The 19915-nt window shown below is 40.5% G+C and overlaps 1 protein-coding gene across 3 annotated transcripts; it reads right to left on the bottom strand.

Annotated features, from left to right (window-relative positions):
- Positions 1–3654: 3654 nt before the first annotated feature.
- Positions 3655–19055, bottom strand: map3k3 (mitogen-activated protein kinase kinase kinase 3). Of its 3 annotated transcripts, none has more exons than XM_028599946.1 (17): positions 17707–19055; positions 14350–16408; positions 13703–13824; positions 12451–12491; positions 11824–11923; positions 11319–11432; positions 10943–11063; positions 9980–10113; positions 9701–9774; positions 9524–9591; positions 9032–9127; positions 8727–8888; positions 8031–8179; positions 6662–6793; positions 5565–5694; positions 5233–5410; positions 3655–4035 (listed from the first exon to the last, which is right to left on the bottom strand). In XM_028599946.1, the coding sequence occupies exons 2-17, from the start codon at positions 14351–14353 to the stop codon at positions 3807–3809; spliced, it is 1854 nt and encodes a 617-aa protein (XP_028455747.1). In that variant the 5' UTR covers positions 14354–16408; positions 17707–19055; the 3' UTR covers positions 3655–3806. The 3 variants fall into 3 exon arrangements, with proteins under 3 accessions (XP_028455747.1, XP_028455746.1, XP_028455748.1); XM_028599945.1 differs by having other exon boundaries at positions 14350–14429; XM_028599947.1 differs by lacking the exon at positions 17707–19055 and having other exon boundaries at positions 14350–14429; positions 16108–17688.
- Positions 19056–19915: the final 860 nt, after the last annotated feature.

The raw sequence follows: 19915 nt of genomic DNA, 5'->3' as shown, positions 1-19915 counted from the left end.
AATTCATAAAGGCAATAAAAACCAAACCTGTCAAAAGCAATGCATCTCTGTATCACGCCAATTCAAGAAAAGGGCCCTTTGTTTGATACAATCTGCTTTCCCATTTCACAGCCAGACACGGTTGTAAAAATCTCTCCTTCCTGTGTCTCTGCCTCCTGTTTTCCTTCATCAGAGAAAAGAGGAAGAAACAAATGAGAGAGGGAGAGAGAGAGAGAGAGAGAGAGAGAGAAAGTGAGATAGAGAGGGGAAAACGTGTGCATCAATAAAGTAGCTTCTTACTGCCAACAATGAAGTCAATCACCTTTCATTTACTGGACTCACAGAGTCTGGACAGGCCACAACTGTCCTTTGATACATACACAAACAACACATTTTTAAAAACAATTTATTTGTTTTGGAGAGAGGGCATGGTGTGTGTGTGCGTGTGTGTTTATATATATATATATATATATATATATATATATATATATATATATATATATATATATATATATATATATACACACACACATGCACACACACATACACACTCATTAAACATACTATTCTTTTCTTGCTGTAAAATAAATTTGATACATTAGACTTTGCACTGCAAGTCCTGTCATGTTACATAATCATACATTTACATATATAGATCTCTAAACAACTAGTTTGTGTTCATTTGTTTACCACAGGGTTCTTTATCTCGCTGTGCATTATTTACAACACTGAACATATTTTAGCTGCCTTTAGCCTGTAGCAGCCCCATAGAAAGTTCTCATGTTAGCTTTAAGCAGCAAGCCCTTTGCCCAGAACATCATTCGATACTGGACGCGTCTGAACCCTGGGATAAACAAAGTCGTCGTCTAGGTTGAACAACGAACTCTGACATCCAGCACTGGCTCCATTCCTGCTCATCTTTGGACACACACACCCTTCAATTACATTTCAGCAACACAGATCACACACAAAATACTCCCAGAAGCCTTTAAAGGTTTCTTTCATGAAACCTCATCCATGTGTCAGAGCAGTATGAGCAAATTTTGCAAAGTTTCCGTAACCTGTCTGGTAATACTGTCATCTAAATGTATAGCTAAGTGTGTGGAAAGGTTTTTGTTTGAGCTGGAACAAGAACCAGGCAGCCAGAGTTTGTTTTCCCCTTTTTTCATTTATAAACCCCAATTCTGTAATGTCTGCAAAACCAGCTGCTTTCAATGATTTACTTTTAATGACACAAAGTCCTGAAAGTATCATTAGATTTGACATTGTCTAAATATAAAAAATATATTTATACATATATATTTGCTTATAAAAAATCTAATTGGGATGGACATGGGGATATAAATAAAAATGAAACAAGTTTCACATTTGAAGTAAAAAAAAAAAATTCCACAACATTCATTTTATATAAAAGTACATCAGATTTAAAATTGATCCTTAAGCTAAGGCTTCTCAGTCAGGGATTTTTAGGCCAGACACACATTAACAGTTGGTGCTTAGGCAAAGGCAACGGAAATCACTTCCAAATTAAGGCCGTAACTTTGTATTTTCAAACCATAACTTTCACATATAACTGTCACCAAGTCCGTAGCATATATATTTTATCTGCTCCTTTTTGGCACTTTGTTGGCTGAAAAAAACTTTGATACTGAATAGCGGCAGGTTTCTACCTAAGTCACATTGAGGCGGAAGGTATAACAAGACGGAGTCGTCAAAAAGAAAAATCCACCCTTAGCCCCTCTTACGCAGTTACAGTGCATGTCATCCTCATACTTTATACTGTATGAGTAGATTATTTGATTGATATTCCAAGACTGTACTGAAATACACTGATTCTATTAATTAGTTTTACAGATAGAAGGACAGCAATAGTGATAGTGGAGGGAGTGTTTTTTCTATGGAGAAAAATAAAGTCATATCTCTGCCTAAATCAAGTATTGTAGCTGCAATGCCTCAGTAAATGCCTCTCACGTGTTGCACTTACATTTAAGTCACAGAACTAAGCACATAAACACATAATTTCTCTGAAAAATAAAGACCCTGTAATCTTTAAAAACCCAGAATATCATATAAGAGAAGTTATTGCTGCTCTGAGGGTATTTCCACTCTTTTAACTATCTGGATAAAAAAAATTGGTTTGCTGTACTACTTAAAAAGGATTTTTAACCTTTTTCTCAAGACTGTATTTATTATACAAGTAGCTGGAAATGCCATATGCCCTTGTTGTATTTGTACTACAAAATAAATGTATTAAAGCATTATTTTGCATTATAAAATATCAATATAGATAAAATGATTTTTGACCAGTTTCCCAAGTTTCCAAATCCAAACAAAGATGGTAGCCAGAAATGACATGTCTTTGCTTAATTTATACAACGTGAATAAAAGTTTAATATATTTGTCTATTGTTGCAACTTGAGAAACATGTTAAAACGTTTTTGTTGTTCACTGGTCTGAATATTTTTCCATTCAGGTTTAGAAGAGTATTTAACCAAAGAGCAGTAGTAAGTGAAGTTAAGCAAAGATCAAAGATCACTGCGTAATTATTTTCAGAGAAACAGAAGCTTGCCACTGGGATTATAATGTAATGGTAATACCATAGAGGCACAAACTGGGGCTAGTAGCTGCCGTGCATCATGGTCTATTGAGGGTACTGTTAGTGGAGATGTGTGTATTTGGCTCTTATTATTCATGTGGACCTGTAAGATTACTAAACCATGGTAAAAGATTGCATAAAGCTTTAGTGCGTAACTTTTTGATAATAATGAACCTCCATTACATACAAGCCATTGCCATATGAGTTGATACAAAGCTAATTAAGACTATCAGCTCCACACAACTCTCTCTGTATTTCTCAGTATGGCTATGTTCAGAAGATTGTGTCGTCCGGAGAAACTTGAGTGAAAAAACTTGAGTGAAAATAATTACTTCTTCTGGAGAGTCCATCATGTTTTTTTAATCCTCCATGTCCTCCCTGACTACTAGCGTGGAGGAGGGGTGGGGGCTGTGTGCGATCACATAAGGCTTGTATCATGTGGACGCGTCAACAGTGTTGTTGTCATTACTTAGAATTCCTCATGGGGGCCACAGAAACTACGCACTATAGCTTTAATACTGTAGGGCTAAAACTAAAATATGCCTCAACCTGTTTATTATTGATTATTCTTCTATTAAACTCCAGTGTAGCTACTCTACACATATCTCCATGTGACATCGCTTCATCTGTGTTTCATCTAATCTACAAACACATGTAGTCAGAAATGTGAAGTGCTTCACAAATAGCTTAACAGAGTTCTAGTTTAAGGGTGATGATTTTTTTGTTCAAAATGAGACAGGGATGACGTGGAAAACAAGAGAAAAATCCTGTCCATTTAACACTGTTGTGTGCCGTAGCTTTAAAATAAAATGTTTCAAACACTGTAGGGCTTCCTGGCATTTCTGCCCAATATGTGAATGTAAACACAGGAGAGGATATTTGATGAAGATAAAACCGGTGCATGACTTGAATGATGCTGCCTTTGGAGTGTGTGCGTATGTATCTGAGAAGGATCAGCCGTGCACCAGATACTTAATGTTTTGTTTCCCCCTGGTGGTGACTCTTGTCAGAGCATGTACTGGCATTGGTTTTCAAGGCATTGATGAATGCTGTTGTTAAACTGTCTTGTTCTTTGGATTTGTGTGAGAGGAGCATCTGAACGGTGGCAGAGGCTCGGTGGGTTTAACACTGACTTCTAGACCAGTTCCATGTCCGGATTTCTGCCACGGATGGGTTTCAAGGAAGTTACAGATACTGCTCTGTGGTTAAAGTTCAGAAAACCAGGCAGGTTTTAGAACAGAATCTGGGAGAATGGATGTCTGAGCAACTCCTCAGCACTGGGCCTGTGCTTGGCCTCCACAAAGATGCAGCTAATGAAGTCCCGTGCCTGGTCGGAGGTGTGCGAGGGCAGCAGTGGGTTGGTGGGCTGAGTGGCGATCTTGAATATGGCCGCCATGGCCTCGTATTCAGCCCACGGAGGCTTTTCTGTTAGCATCTCCACCACCGTACATCCAAGGCTCCTGTAAAAAAAAATAAAAAATACGTTGATTGATTGTTTTTGCTTTACTTTAATCTGCAGTGGAGTCACATAACAAGCTGAAACAAATACTACATATTAGCAGCTCATCACTAAAGCTTAACAGGAATGTTTTGAGTGGAAACTTGCTGGCTGCAGAGGGCCTCCTCCACCTGTTTGGGAGTTAAACAAGCCCTCCTGGGAGCATTACTCCCCCTGCAGCATGGGCTAAGAACCTGGAACATACCAACCTCTGCTACGACCTGTCTGACTGGCCATCAGCCAATCACATCACTCGACTTGTGGGTCACAACCCAAACAGATTGCATAAGGGAATGTTGTCTGCTTTGTGTGTGGGAGTGTGGTAGGAACTGGGTTACATACAGCAGGCTCCTCACTTTACAAACATATTTTCTCCCTTTGAGAGCACAGAGATTCTGCCACTTTAGGAGTATGACATCTGTATTTCCCTTTTTTCACATCCACGTCTCATCCCGTCAGCCCCTGGTGACTTTCATCATGTTGAATATAGGTATTTCTACCAAGTCACTACATGAACATAACCTTCATCCCGATATTAAACCAAACTATTTTTACTGGCAGATACAGGTGTCATTTCGATAAAATTGTTGCTTGTACGACAGATGTAAAAAGCATTATGTATTTGTGCATGTGCATGTTTGTCAGTCACACAAGTCTTATACCCCAGGAGTATTAGCAGCTTTATTCCCTTAAAGTCAAAAATGCTCCATTGTTTGTGACAACAGATTATCAGAGTCATTACAGTACTTCTACATCCCATTAAGAATCAAGATTTATAAGTCTAAAGGAAACAGTTTGTATGATCTTTTGTTTACACAGAATCTCCCTTATTTAGTGTCCTAGTGAATACATTTATAAAATCTGCTCTACAGCTTCTACCAGGCGATTAAAGCATGTATTCATCCAGTCACTCAAATTATGTGTCAATATGTATGAATGCACTATTGAGATGTCAGCATCTTATTAACCAAAAAGCATCTGAGTTTGCTAAAGAAGGCAAAAACATGAACATCTACATTGTGTATTTATGCACCTAGAAACAGTTTTAATTTAGAAACCTTTTCAATTAATATTAATTTAGCTCAAGCATATCTATCCCTAAAAACACTTTCCAAGGATCAAACTTAAAACTACACTGCTGTGTATCTCCCGGTCTTACCAGACATCAGCCTTCCTGCCGTAGCCCTCTCCACTGATCACCTCCGGGCTCATCCAGTAGGGGGTGCCGGTCACAGAGCGGATGCCGGTGCCAGACATGCAGATGGTCTGCAGCCTCTTGCTGGCACCAAAATCTCCGAGCTTCACGTTGCCTGCTGAATCCCGCAGGATGTTGGCACCTGAGTTGACATGGAACACGTAAATATGTTATCTCACCAATCACCTTCCACATGCTGTAAAACACAAACATCTATATATTAAAAACACTGTCTAAATTTTGATCTTGTATCTAAACAGTATAATACTCAAGCCTCTGTAGTTTAACAGGACTACCTTTGATGTCCCGGTGTACAATCATGTTGCTGTGCAGATAGGACATGCCCTCCAGGATCTGTCTTGTGTATTTCCGGGTCACGTTCTCTGTCAGCGCCCCGTAGGCCTTTAGCTGGTCTTTGACTGAACCCTGATAGGAAAAAAGCATGTGCTTTAGACAATAGCACACAGACTGTGAATACATCCAGAGTTCAAGAGCACCAATCTACCCCATCACTGGAGGTCTGAGCCAGGAACACAGGGAGTAAAGGAGCCAAGTTCAAATCTGGCAACTGAAATATGTCTGTCATGCATTCAAAGCATGGGCAATGGAATGGGTCCTTTTGAACAAATAGTCCCAGAAAACCAAATCAGGAATTCAAATTTCACTTATTGCATTTGTGTTTTGCATTTATACCACATCTCCTCAATTGCAGTGATTAGGCAAATTGGACTGATTAAAGATACTTGGTAAAGGGAGATAAAAATGCCAGGAACGAGGAGAGAAGTAGCATTGATCTGTTTTACGGTTAGTTATTTGTGGACACCAGGACCTAAGAAGAACTAGCTGACTACTGGCTGACAACAAAGTGCTTCTTCTGGTCCTTTTTTTGCTTTAGTACATAACTTAATCTCCTGCTGTCTCTTTATGTTGTTAAATTGTTTAGATTTGACAAGAAGTTGGCTACACAACTATGGCCCAGGATCAAAAACTGAAACAAGGTTACTGAGGTCAACATTGAGTTCCAGACAAAAAGAATCCCTGGAAAACTGTCTGTGGTCGAAAAGAAAAAGTATTCACTTTATAAACCTTGGGCATAGTTTCAGGTGCAGAGGAATAGAGGACATGTGCCCAACCACACTTTTTAATATCAGTTCAAACTGTTAAAAGTCATTAGAATGGATTGTTGTCCTTTGTTTGCCCTCCTTATGTCTTATGTAACTGGCCTTGTTGCCTATGTTTAAATAATAATTTCCTTACATCCTAACGTTAGATGCAATTAGACTGAACACAAAGACTGAGGTTTTGCAATTGATTTCTAGGTTTTGACCTGTGAAAACAACCCTATCTGTGAGCCCTGGTTGAAGCTGTGAAATTAAAAGTAGCTGGGACTCACCCCCGGCATGTACTCCATGAAAATAGTGAGGGTCTTCTCATTGTGGTCCCTTAGACAGCCGTAGTACTGAACAATGCGCTCGTGATGCAGATTTTTCAGCAACTGGATTTCGCACTCCAAAGCGCTGACCTCCTGTACAGACACAATGAGAAGCAGGGAAAGAGTCACATGACCACTCAGACATCAAACATAAAAGCTGTCATTCCTGAACAATGCATCTTTGGTGATTTATTGTTTTCATTTGTAAACAGAATGCATTTTCCGTACATGGTGGAGCCCTGTAGGCTCTGTCATATCTGTTACCACTGATGACAAACAAATGTAACCATAAACACAAAGATGACAAACAGTGATTTATGGCTGCATGTGGAAACAAAAGTGAAACCTAAGTAAATGAAAGGCAATAGCGTAGTTCCCCAAAAGAAGTTCCTGTGTTTACTTCAGAGAATGAGGCCACAACAGAGAGAGAGAGACAGAGGGAAGTCAATGTAATCCCCAAGTCCCAACACAGAAGCCGGTTTATTAAAAATAACAACTGATTCATATCTGCCACAAGCGGGGGGTGGGGGGATGAAGGGGTGATGGGAGGCCAAGGCAATGCTGACCCGTCACCCCTCACTGCCACCACTCCACCCCCCCACCCCCAAAACACTTGTCTCCTTTCAGATACAGGAAGTGACAGTGCATGTTTTCTCTGTGGAAGACAGGAAAAGACAATAAAATGGGGCAAAGGGGGGTTGAGGGAGGAAAGAAAACCTCTTCAATACATTCCATTTCTTGAGTTATTCAATCTCTTTCCTGCAGATTGATAATTTTATTTCTGCGTCAAAATAAAGTTTTTGTGTCTTACCTCCTGACCTAAGACCTCACAACCTAAGCAAATGTTTTTTCAAGATAGTTGGTTCATAAATGTAATGCTCAGTCAGCTATGCTAACTACCTGCGTTCCAGCAGAATGGCCTGAACAGATTAACACACACAACATATGAGGTCATTCTTGGCGCTTTTACAGTTGGGCAGTAGTTCAGACTTATGATTTGTTATTAATCAACAGACTAAAGTAATATAATAAGTAACAATTTTAGAAAATACTGTAATGTCACCATCCATGAGTTATATTGTAAAAGTAAGAAGGAAGTGACACCATTGCCTGACAAAAACAGATGACTTTTTAATGTGCAACCAGAAGTAGCAAGATGTCTACATGTCCATGCAATGTCAGCAAAGCAACCAATAACACGAGGTAGCCATCAGCCATCAGCAATATCTGAAATGTTCTCAACATTACCAGAGAAAGAGAAAAGAGGAAGGCGCAAGACAACCAAGCATTCTGTCTCTGTGAACTTGATCTATCCATGTTAGTGTCTCACCTTGCTGGTCTCAGGACTCTCAGGATCAAACTGGACCTGCTTGGCAGCCAGCTCCCTCCCAGTATCCACATCGTAACACAGGTAAACCCGACCAAAGGCTCCCTGGCCCAGAAGCTTCCCCCGCCGCCACGTCATTGGAGCACTGGGCGCTGAAAAAAGACAATACACACGCACACAGCTGTTCATTTACGTTTCACATAAAAAATACAACATGCCATCTTACATATCACAGAAAAGAACATTATTTATTAATCTTTTTCCTCACAAGCCAACCATTTCCCCCAGGCCTTGTGGTAAGCTAGACTAAACAGAACTATCTCTGTATTAGATGCACAAAGTTGAAATTGATATCTATCTTCTTATCTGACTCTTAATTGACGGATTTTTAATGAGGCACAGCAATTCATTTGGTACAGTTTACATAGGAATCCATTTTTACTTTTATTATTTGACTACGCAGGGTTTCAGTAGTGAATTTTACTGACCCACCTTTAAAATATTGTTCCTAAGGTTTTTTCATCCTGCTAAAAGTAAGTTCTGGTGGAAACCCTTATTACATGATTCAAGCATTGGTATTAGCCTTTGAAACCTGCAATGTATCATTTATTTACCTCTTAAGAATTAATGTCATCCTAAAAAGTGAAGTGTATTTTCTAAAGGAAATTTTGTTCAGAGTTCTTCTAGATCAACACTCACACTTATGCGCGACAGAACGATCTTGGGGACGGAGCCTGCCCTGAGCGTCGACCAGCTGCCAGCTGCCCACACTCTCCTCGCTGCCATTGAGCGACCGGCGTGAGGGCACCAGAGTGAACAGGTTCCCTTGTGGGCGACGGATCCGCGGAAACGTCCGACGGCCTGAAGTAGAGCGGGAAAAAGGCTGGCTAAGGTTAAATAGCACATGACGGACAGGCAAATTAAGGGAAAAAGTAGTACAAAGAGAGAGCGTAAGAAATATGTCACATCGTTGATAAACGGAGATAAAATGCTATTCGTCTTACCTTCACTGTGGTCCTTATGATGCAGGGAGACATGGTACCTTCGAGGATAGGTGCCTCCTTTACCTGCTATTCTGTCATACACATGATTCTCCCGGTCTGAAAGCAAATATCCAAAAGTCAAGGGTCAGCAGGATTACTCTGTAGTTCAAACAGTTTAGCTCAGTTGCACACTGAGTCACACAACATTCACGTGAGCTGCTTCGTTACTCTTCCTTGTAGCTTATACTTATGAACTCGGCAGATCTGATATTTAAAATGATCAAACTTAATGTAGATTTCTTTATCAAATCAGTAAAGTTGTACTCAGTTTTTTTTAAAAGATATATATTTATGGTTGATGATTGGTTTGCTGTAAACACAAATGTTAATGCAAGTGGCTGTCACAATGCTTTATCCCATAAGATGTGAGTGTGCTGCTTTACATAAATATTCCCCTCATGGTTACTGGGAAAGTTAAAGGTTGGAAGGAGCTTTTCTTGTAGCTGCTCTCACCTGAGCACTCCTGGCGATTATCAGGGTAACTCTTGGCTCTGTGCATGCGAGACTTCCTCAGTGAGGGGCTGTGAGAGAGGAGAAGGAAGTGCAATGGAGAATATATATATATATATATATTTTTTTTTTTTTTTTTAATTTGTAGTAAGTTTCTGGCAGGCAAAGTTTGCTCCTCACCTGTCTGAGTTGCGGTCCAGAGACTGACAGCTTCCAGAGACAGAGTTTTCTGCGCTGCTCCAGGGATCCAGCACCTGCACAGGGCACAATGGAAAATAAAGGGTGTGTGTGCACATATGCTTTGTGTAAACATGTTTCATAAAAATTTAAGGAATTTATATTTGACAACTTTGGGAACATGAACCCAATATTTTATCTTTCTAGTTTATGTGATCACATCTCATTATAGTTATAAACACACCATATAATTTCCCCATTAATAGTGTAGCAACAACTCACACACTGATCGCTGGTCTCGGGGATGAACTCCCCCTCACTGTTTATGCTGGTGTATGAACCTTGGCGGGCAATCCTCTGCTGGCGCTCAGGCACGTAGCCAGGAGGCGGCGAGCTACGCCCCGTGTTCTGAGAACCTGGGATTAGACAGCAGTTAAGAGCAAACATTAGAAATATGAAAAATAAGAATTTAAAATAATATCTGGACTTTACAGGCATGAGGACTGAAAAGTGCATAAAAATGTTGGCATCAATGTGCTTTAAGAACATCAGATGTGATGATGATATTTTTGGAAAACGGCTTTGCATATTTAAAAAAAAACAAATAGGCCCTGTTCGTCTATGTTGAGATGTATTTCCATGCAGGGAAGGGTACAAGCAGCACAAAAGCAGACGTGAAAAAGCTGAGAGCACACTGATACAACTCACATCCATGCAGTAACTGTTGTGACAGTTGTGTCATGACAAAAATGTAATATTCAGAAAGGCCCTCTCTCCCACAAAGATAAAGAAAGAAGTCAATAAAAGTACTGATTGCTTCCATTCTGGAGCAACGGCTGAGAGCTGGTTTTAATATGTATGGCCTGGTGCTGCCAAAGTCCAGCTCTCAAGCCCTCCTGCAGCCACTTCATCTCAAACCAGGCCAATGGTCCACCAAACTAATAACATTCTGTAATCTGATTGGCTGCTGTCCAGGAGGCATCGTCTAGTAATGGTGAACAGGAAAAGGAAGTGGACCCATTGCTAAAAGGGGAAGCCAAAGAAAGAACAGGCAGAGAGAGAGCGAGAGAGAAGGCGACAGACAGGGAAATCGAGGTAGTAAAAAACTACGACGTGACAGTTATCCTGAATTTTAACCAAATGTTGAGGCTTTTGAGAAAAATAAAGCGTCTACTTTTCCTCCTTTGAATTAATGTGTGAAGCATCAGAGTAGAGAGAATATGAATGACAGGTGAAGATATGTACCAGTTGATAGGTGGCGCCCCCTGGGCTCGGAGGATTGGTACACCGTGCTAACGTCTCCAGTAGAATGGGAGGATGTGATCCTCACCTGCTTACACGGCACGTGGTGGGAGGGGGAGGAGGCCTGCAGTTGGAACGAGGAGAAGAGAACATGAGGTTTAAAAAAGCCTTCAAAAACCTGATTAAACAATCACTTCTTGTCAGCAAGCCAGTTAGTGTAATGTAAATGTAATGAGGAACTTTGATTTTACACAACATGGCTCTATGGTGAAGAAATGTCAGTGGTGCAATAGTACGCTGTAAATGCAAGCCCAATGTGTGTGTGTGTGTGTGTGTGTGTGTGTGTGTGTGTGTGTGTGTGTGTGTGTGTGTGTCTTACATTGCTGTGCTCCTGAGTGAGCAGCAGGATCCTGATGCTCTTCATGTTGGAGCTTCGGTCCAGCAGGTCGATCGCCTTGTCCAGGTCATCCTGATCTCGCAGAGGGATGGACAACTGCAAGAATACAAGACAAACACGAAAACACAAAACCAATTATATATATATAAACAAACACATATCAATATTCGCAAGCATACAAAAGCTGTTGGAAACATTTTAAAATGTACAAATGTTTAATTAATACATCAAATACAGTGACACACATACATGCAGATATGTTCAACAATTAAGACCAAAATACTTTTACACTTTCAAAATGGAAACACATACAGGCATAAAGAAACACAGGACATATTCAGACATGTTTGTCGAGCTGAAACAATTAGACAATTTAGATTTAGATTAGACAATGAATCAGCAACTATTTTGATGATTGATTTATTACTCAAATAATTTTTCAAGCAGTAATGCCAAACATTCCCTTGTTTCAGCTTCTCCACTTTACCTCATTGTTCATATAATGCAGGTCTAGCAGCTGGCCAAAGACAGTCTTGACTTTCTGCTGGATTTCCTCGAACTGCACAGGCCGTCCAAACATCAGGATCCTACACATAAAAAAAGAAGCAAGAACAGACAGACAACAGACAGGCAGATTATCGAGAGATTTGTACCCGCAACTAAGGAATTTGCTTTTGACTTACATGCACATGTGCAAGCAAAACACACACAAGCTGCTGTTTGTAGTGTGTGCAGATTTCTTTAAGTACACCTTGCATATTTGTGGTTTGCGCTGGCAGCCACATACTAACCACAGTCCTTTTCCTTTTCCCCTTCCATTCTCCAGCTCACATACCAGTCTGAATTAAGTGGAGTGGAGTGGAGTCTGAGATGTGCTCTTTCTCATGAACTGGAACATGTGATGAGAACAGCATGACTGAGTGACGGTGTTAATGTCTCTGTGTGAGTTTATGCTCTCTCTCACTTGCATATAGATATATACATGTATGCATGTAAAACACACACACACACACACACACACACACACACACACACACACACACACACACACACACACACACACACACACACACACACACACACGCACGTAAAAAAAGCCTAAAACAAAACTCACCTCCTCTCTCCTGAGAACTCAAACTTTATCCTGACATCGTCCTGAGAGAAAAAAGAAATAGGAAGATAAAAGATAACATTCACAACACAAACAAAATAAAATGACCATCAGTACAACAAAGTCAAAGAAGTGACTTTCCAAAAAGAAACAACTTAAAGACTGACTTGCACATGCACTGCCTTCAAAAGATCATTCGCTGGGAAGACATGTCACTCTGTGCCTTCTCCATTGCTACATCATTTGAGAAAACCAACTTCCACTCATAATAAGACCAAACTTAAGGTATTGAGGTGGGAAAGAGTCGAGAGTCTTTCCCAGGGGGACAATCTCTGGTTTTAAGCAAACACAAAATTGCACATGAGTTGTCTGCTTTGGCTATTCTCTGTGGCTGCCTGCAGCTGTGGTAGAAAGTGAGGGTGGGTGGGCTACTGGCCACTTTTCCACACAGGCATAAATATATTTTTAGAGAAGAAGTTGAAAATGCCTGGATTTAATACATTTGTGGGTGGCTATATTGTACTTGTTCTAAATTAGCCAACTGTGTGGGCTAGGGGAAATACTAAGAAACAAGGATGCACTTGAATGGGGGATACCCAATTACACTGTTCTTTATTATAACACTGGTCCAAAAGTTCAAATTCTATGGTGTACAGACCCGTAGCCATGAAGAAAAGCATTATTTTGTCAGCATAAGGCCCTCCAGACAGACTTCAAAATTCAGCATAATTCATACTTAACACAACTTAAAGACAAATCTCACCCTGCGTACTAAGCAGAAGACTTTCCCACTGCCTGCTAGGTTTATCATGCTTCATCCTCACCTTAACTATTTAGGACATTTTAATTACAATTCAGCATACCCTCCTTTATTGCTGAGGGACACTTCCACAAAATGTATGACTGTTCATGGAGACATTTGTGCGGTTGAACCTGGAAGCTCTGGGTTTCAGGGACTCTCTAAACAGAAGGCTACATTGCTTCTTCAGAACTACAGTACTGAAACCACTTCAAAATGTATTTTATTTTGAGAGAACTTTCCTAAAATGTGCGTTTTACTCGTGGGACCAAGATGTTTGAGCTACAGCTCACAGTAAAAACTAAAGCTATTTGATTATACTATCCTAGATAATAAGGGCACCATTTCAATTATTCCTTAGTTTATGAGAAATCCTGATTTTTGCAGCTTAATACAAGCTTAAGCTTCCAAACCATCTTTAGTATTCTGTTTGTTCAATTTGCAGCGTTACCGCACCTGTCTGTTGGTCTGGGCCGGTGTCTTGGGTTTGCCGCTGTCATATGACAACACAGGCTGGCGCCGCGTCATCTGAAGGGCAACCAGGTCCTTCATTATAGAGTGGAGAGCCTGTCTCTCATCTGAACAGGATAATGGGTTGGGAAAAATACACAATTAGAGTGTGGATTGGATAATGGATGGCCTGTGTGTACGTCTGCATTACAGAAAGAGAGATATGAGTCCCTTGCACTTAGTTCTACTCTAAAAGGTGTGTGCAGACAAGTAGTCAGTCATTTTTAACTACATCCATATCAGGACTATCCTGTGACAGGGTATTAGAGGCAGGGAAGGACTGCAGTGTTGATATGCCTATTCCCATGTTTGATCTCAGGGCAAGCTCTGCCTTGGCTGGACTAGCTCACGAAGAGAAAATATTCTCCTTGTGTAGTTTGGACAGACATCATACGGCCCCAGGTTAGTGGAGAGAAACAGACCCCCATCTCCATAACGGCAAAAACCAATTCTTCATCCGACAGTGTCTGGAGCAGCAGCTTGCACAGACTTTGGCCTCAGGGGTGGTGTTTTGTGCGAGTGTGTGTCTGTTTTTAACTCATGCTGTGTGAAAACCATGCTGTCTGTCTAACATCAGAATATAGAGGACTTACTCATTGCTGCGATGTTTGCGTACGTGCTCTACAAACCAGTCTTCAGAAAGTTGTCTGTGGTGAGCCAATCAACCCACAGCCTAGAGTGGTACAAACAGAAACCAATTCGTTATGGAAGAAAGTGTGTAATAACTGATGTTGGCACTGTTTTTGTTCACATTTCTTTGCTTGGAGACCGAGCGAAAGGATGTGAGTCATCGGGTCAGACAGGAGATGACCTATGACAAAAGTTATCAGCCAGTCTCACAACACTTGTCAGTATGCAAGTACCTCAGCCCATAAAACATCACCTTGGTGGTAAACATTAATAAGAAGGGGAGGAGAAGAAAAAGTATGAAATCTGAAGGCTGGTGTGACAAAGAGGCAGCACTGCACCCTAATTATGTCATATCTAGGTAATTAAATTACATGATAGAGGTTTTAATGTTACACTAAACAGAGAACCTAATTTTTATTTACAGCACAAAACCTTTTTCATGCATAATTCCTTGCAGACATGTAAAATGTAACCAAAGCCTGCAGAACACATACCTAAAGATTTCTCTGACTGAGTGCCCTGAACACTGAGTGAATGAGAAAGTGTGCAGTGCATGTGTGTTGTGTATTTTGCCCATGAGAAAGATTGACAATTGAAAACGGCTGAAATTCAAGCTGCACTGGCAGCGATCCGTCTGGCACAGTTCATACGGGAAGAATGTTTTTTACAGGGAGTTTTCTGCAATTTTAAATATCTACCAGCTTTATATTTCTCTGATTTCACGAGCTGCCAAAAGCCCTGACTCAGCTGTGTTATAGCTCCAATGTAGATGTTAACTGGGCAATATTATCTGGCCAGTTCAAGGCGTCAACAGCATCATAAACTGAGGCATTTCCTTCAATGGAGAGGGTTTCCCCCGAAATTTATACCAATAAACCATTGAATGTAAACTAATTCAACAAAGGACAACACAAAATAACTCAAACACAAACTTAGTTTTCACAATTGATTTGGTTGGTAAAACAGATATGGACACTTTTAACAAACTTATAAAACAAGGTAACAAAACCAAAAGACACTCACTCATAAAATCAAAGACTAAAATACTCTACCAGGGATGCACTCATCTGACTTTTTCTCTCCTGATTCCAGTAACTCACCTCAGGTATAATCTGCTGCTACCAAATTCAATCGATACCAGAGGTCTATTTTTTTAACAATTAAAATCTATATCCCACTGACTGTGTGAAACTCCTTGGGGTCATTCTCAAGCTCAGTAACTCAAAGCCAGAGATCGCTGTGGGGCAAAAGCTCATTGTGACTGAATGAATGTAACTGATAAAGAAACGGTAACGACCGGCCGATACTTGATCCCCTTATTGGCACAGATACCGATGCAGTGAGTCAGTGTGTAATATTATGTAAAATGCCTACACACACACACACACACACACACACACACACACACACACACACACATACAGGTCTAAAAAGTCATGCAAAAAAGAAAGCTATAAAACAGAGTCCACTGTTAAAGCAAGTGCTGCATCTTGAAATGTGCTTTGCTTTATTCAGAAATATATTGTAGCAAATTAACCCATGTGCATTAGATCTTTGGTTAAGTGCCTTGTAAGCCTAGGGAACTAATGACTGGTTTGATTAAAAATATAACTCAGGGAAATAACAGAGATCAGGATGAACACTGTCTGATGATGGAACCTACAGAAGAGGCTGCAACAGTCTTTCTGAGTGTAGAGAAGGAAAACGGGGAGCATCAGTACCTGAGGCAACTCATTGACTCTGTGGATTTCTGGGTAATAATCACCCACAGGAATGCCGGGCATGTCCGTCTGTGGTCAGTGAAGCGCTGCCACATTCGTTTAAAGCTTCCGCCACTCTCATGTTGCCCTAGATGCCAAGTCCTTTTGTCCTTCAACCCTTTTACTTTATGTTTGCACCATACTAAAGGGTGAAACTCCCCCACTAGTTGCATGGATGTACAGTCACTTCAGGACATTCAGAGCCGTTATCTCCTCTCTACCCACAACATGTTCTCCAAAGGGAACAGCAGGGGTGCTGGATCTGGAGAGAAAAGATAAAATTGTGCACCTCAAGGAGTCCTTGTAGTCAACAACACAACTACCCACTCTGTCCATTACCCCAGCTTCCCTCTTCTCTCCCCTGCTTCTCCTGATTTTAATTACCGCCCAAGCAGAATGAGGGGAATTCAATGGAGAAGAAGGCTGCGCTCTACCAGTCCAGTCAGCTGTGCCTGTTTTATTTTCCTTGTATCACATTTCCAGGACTAGCAGGATTTACATGGATTTTCCTCCCCCCTCTCTTCTCTGTCTGCTTTGAGAGGTGTTTAGTCTGAGGCTGTTTTTCCCAGCCACAGTTCTTACACTGTCTCTGGCCAGCCATGCATCTGGACTCAGTGCTTCCCAGCAAAATCCCCTGGCCTGATGACGCTCCTGTTTCAGGTGCACAAGTGTTTTGGGTTCAAGGTAACCCACCACATTTAAATATTGCAATCTTGACAAGTTGCAAGTACTTGCCTTGGCTAAAGTTAATAAAAGAGAAGGAGGGCCTGTACGTTTATACAGGTGTCAACCACAAAAACTATCAACAACTAGCTTTTGTCATCCGAAGAATAATGGCTATTTCAACCCATAACCGTTATCACAATGGAGGACTTTTTTCAAATTTGTGGAGATTCCGGGTGGTTAGAGGAGAGATTGGAAGTGTTAGTATAGATTTAATAACAAGTTATGAAAGTCAGAAATCAAAGCCCGGATTGACCTAAGCATTGAGTACTTTTCCATTCAAAGTTTTGGCTTAAATGTTTTCTGTTTGTTTTGTAAATATATTTTTTTCTGTGCAATTGTAAACAGGATAGCGCTGTAAAAGAGGATGCATGCTCAGCCAACCGACCTTGTGTAAATGAAGGTAAATAAACTCATGGTGCATAGGATAGCTGACTACCTGACAGTCCAGATGAACTGTGGTATATAGTGTTTCCCATAAGGAAGATGATGTAGAAGACATTTTCAAGCAGGGCCGTAGCATAGAGGACAATAAAGTAGCCCAATGTGCTCTTTATTTCTATGGGGATTTTGGAGGCGTTAGCAAATACAGTTTCTACAATTTAGAAGCTTTTTTGGAGGGATTTATAGACTTAAACCTGACAACTTTGAGGACAACTAAAATAATAGATTCAGTATTTCCCCACTTGAATTACAGACCTTCATGTTGGAAGAACAAAAAACATTACATAGATATAGTATTTCAAAACTCCTGACTACAGTTACCATTTTCCCCACATAACCTGAATGCAGCATTCATCATATATCTGTCATCCCTGTCACGTGCACAACCCTCACCTGTCGCCTTGACGACCTTGGTCACGACAAGACCGCTTCTCCCGCGTGCAGCCAACTCCGGTTACCGGCGTCTCGCGGCAGGGATGACGCAGTAGCCTAGGTCCAGCCGTTGCTCACGTCCATCTGTGCCCTCAGACTGACACACCGGAGAGTGTGTGTGAGAGCGGGGGCGCCATGGCGGGGCTGACCCCCCCAGGTAACTAGTCTTCTTCAACGGCAAATTAAAGCACTCACGCAAACGGATACTTTTCAGGTTGTGAAAACAAACACATGAGACAGCTGTGCGTTTTACAGAGAAATTGTTCCGATGGAAAAAAAAAAAAAATAAAAGGCTACATCAGGCTGCTCCAGCTGTGGCCCAAAGACAAACTTCTGCTCCACTGCAGCCTCGGATCTTTGGAAAACTTAAACTTCCAAAACATTTTCACATTTGCCACACGTTATCAACGCTTTCGGGCTTGCAGGACAGGGAGATGTATCCCATAAAATACGAACAAAAAACTACCAAACAAGGTGTAACAGTAACCGTGTGGCCTGTATGAAATCCATCTGTGAGTAACGGCTTCGCCAGAGGAAAAGACCGAACGATTTCCGTGATTTTGATAGTCTCTCTTCCTGCTAAGTTTGCAGATTTTCCTTCTCTGTGTTGGTTAGAGTCCAAAATAGTCTAGGCTGCAGATATCTTTACTTTTGCATAAAACTGTATCGCATTGCAGCCTGAATATGATCATAACCATATAAGAATACATATAGGCCTATAAAAAAAATAAAAGTACAATTTGATTTAGCGCGCGATGGAGTTCAACCATTTAGCAAAAAGTGACTGAAATGACGCTGGCAGAAAGAAAATACATGTATACATGTATTATACACATAACCTCGATTTATTAGCCTATGTCAAGCGAAGCGGAGTTGGATAAACTCCATCGAAGTTTAAACTTTGCATTCTCGGACTCTTATTACGGTTCCTTAAGTATTCGTGTGAGCTCCAAACTGACTTTAACGTGAAAGAGAACGCAGTCTTTTCTCAGAGTCGTCGCGCGGCTTCTGTAACGTTAGTCAACGACAGTCCACAACTTTCCCCCGAACCAAAACAAAGTAAGAAATAATCTTCAGCCGAATACGTCAAACTTCCTGACAGAAAAAATATCGCGACCGGAACCCACTTTTAAGATTCCAACGAGTCGTGACAAAAACTGTACTTCAAAGTCGCGTCCATGTTTTCCAAATGCTTCACTCGCCGTCGTCCATACGTGTGTAATAACATGGATTTATTCCCATGGGGGATTTCTGGTTACTAAACTATCCAAATAAGCGACGCGCAGCTGCGGGAGCGCGCTGTTACTCGGTCGAAGTCTTTCTGCAGGCGCGCGCACAATATTATTAATGGGGCGGACCAGCTGTGACGTAGTTCGGGTTTATGCTGCATTCATAACTATAGGAGAATCGGACTTTAAGTCTTCATAGTCGTTATACTGCTGCATCCAAAACACAGCTTTTGGCCACTTAATTGATGGCATAATAAACAGTGGTAGAGGAAGTAGTCAGGTCTAATCTATTCTACAGTACTAATACCACAGTGTAGAAATATGAAAAGGCATTTAAAATGTTACTTAAGTAAAAGAATGTAAGTTACACACAAGGAGAGAAATAAATACAGATGAAGTATAAAAAAAAATAAAAAATAAATAAATAGTAAGGAGGTATATAAAAATTAAATACAAATTAAGACTAGAAAGAAGATTACAAGGCAAATATCGGTAAAATGTACTTACAAGTACTCAACGTAGAAAATGTCCCCTGTGACTAATTTATTAATACTCCTGCATTACTGTACTCTTGTAGTTGGTTGAGGTCGAGCTATCTTTAAAACTATTTTGTATAGGACTGCAACTAATGATTATTTTTTTCCATTATTCAATTGATTGGTTTGCAGAAAACGGTGAGAAATGCCATCACAATTACCCAAAGTGACACCTTCACAAGGTTTGTTTTCTGCTACCAACAGTCCATACCTTAAAAATAAAAGCAGCAAGTCTTTTGGAACCATGAAAGTTTTTGCAAAAAATCTTAATTTGTCAAGTAACTAATAACTTAAGCTGTCAAATACAGTAATGTAGTAGAGTAAAAAGTACAATATTTCTGTCCAAATAGTGAATTAGAAATTAACTGATAGTAGTTTAGCCATAGAACTGAAAATGTTGAGATC

The sequence above is a fragment of the Perca flavescens genome, chromosome 15 (assembly GCF_004354835.1).
Source record: "Perca flavescens isolate YP-PL-M2 chromosome 15, PFLA_1.0, whole genome shotgun sequence".
NCBI lineage: Eukaryota > Metazoa > Chordata > Actinopteri > Perciformes > Percidae > Perca > Perca flavescens.
Note: the sequence above shows the minus strand (reverse complement) of the source record. Positions and strands in the feature narration are given on the sequence as shown.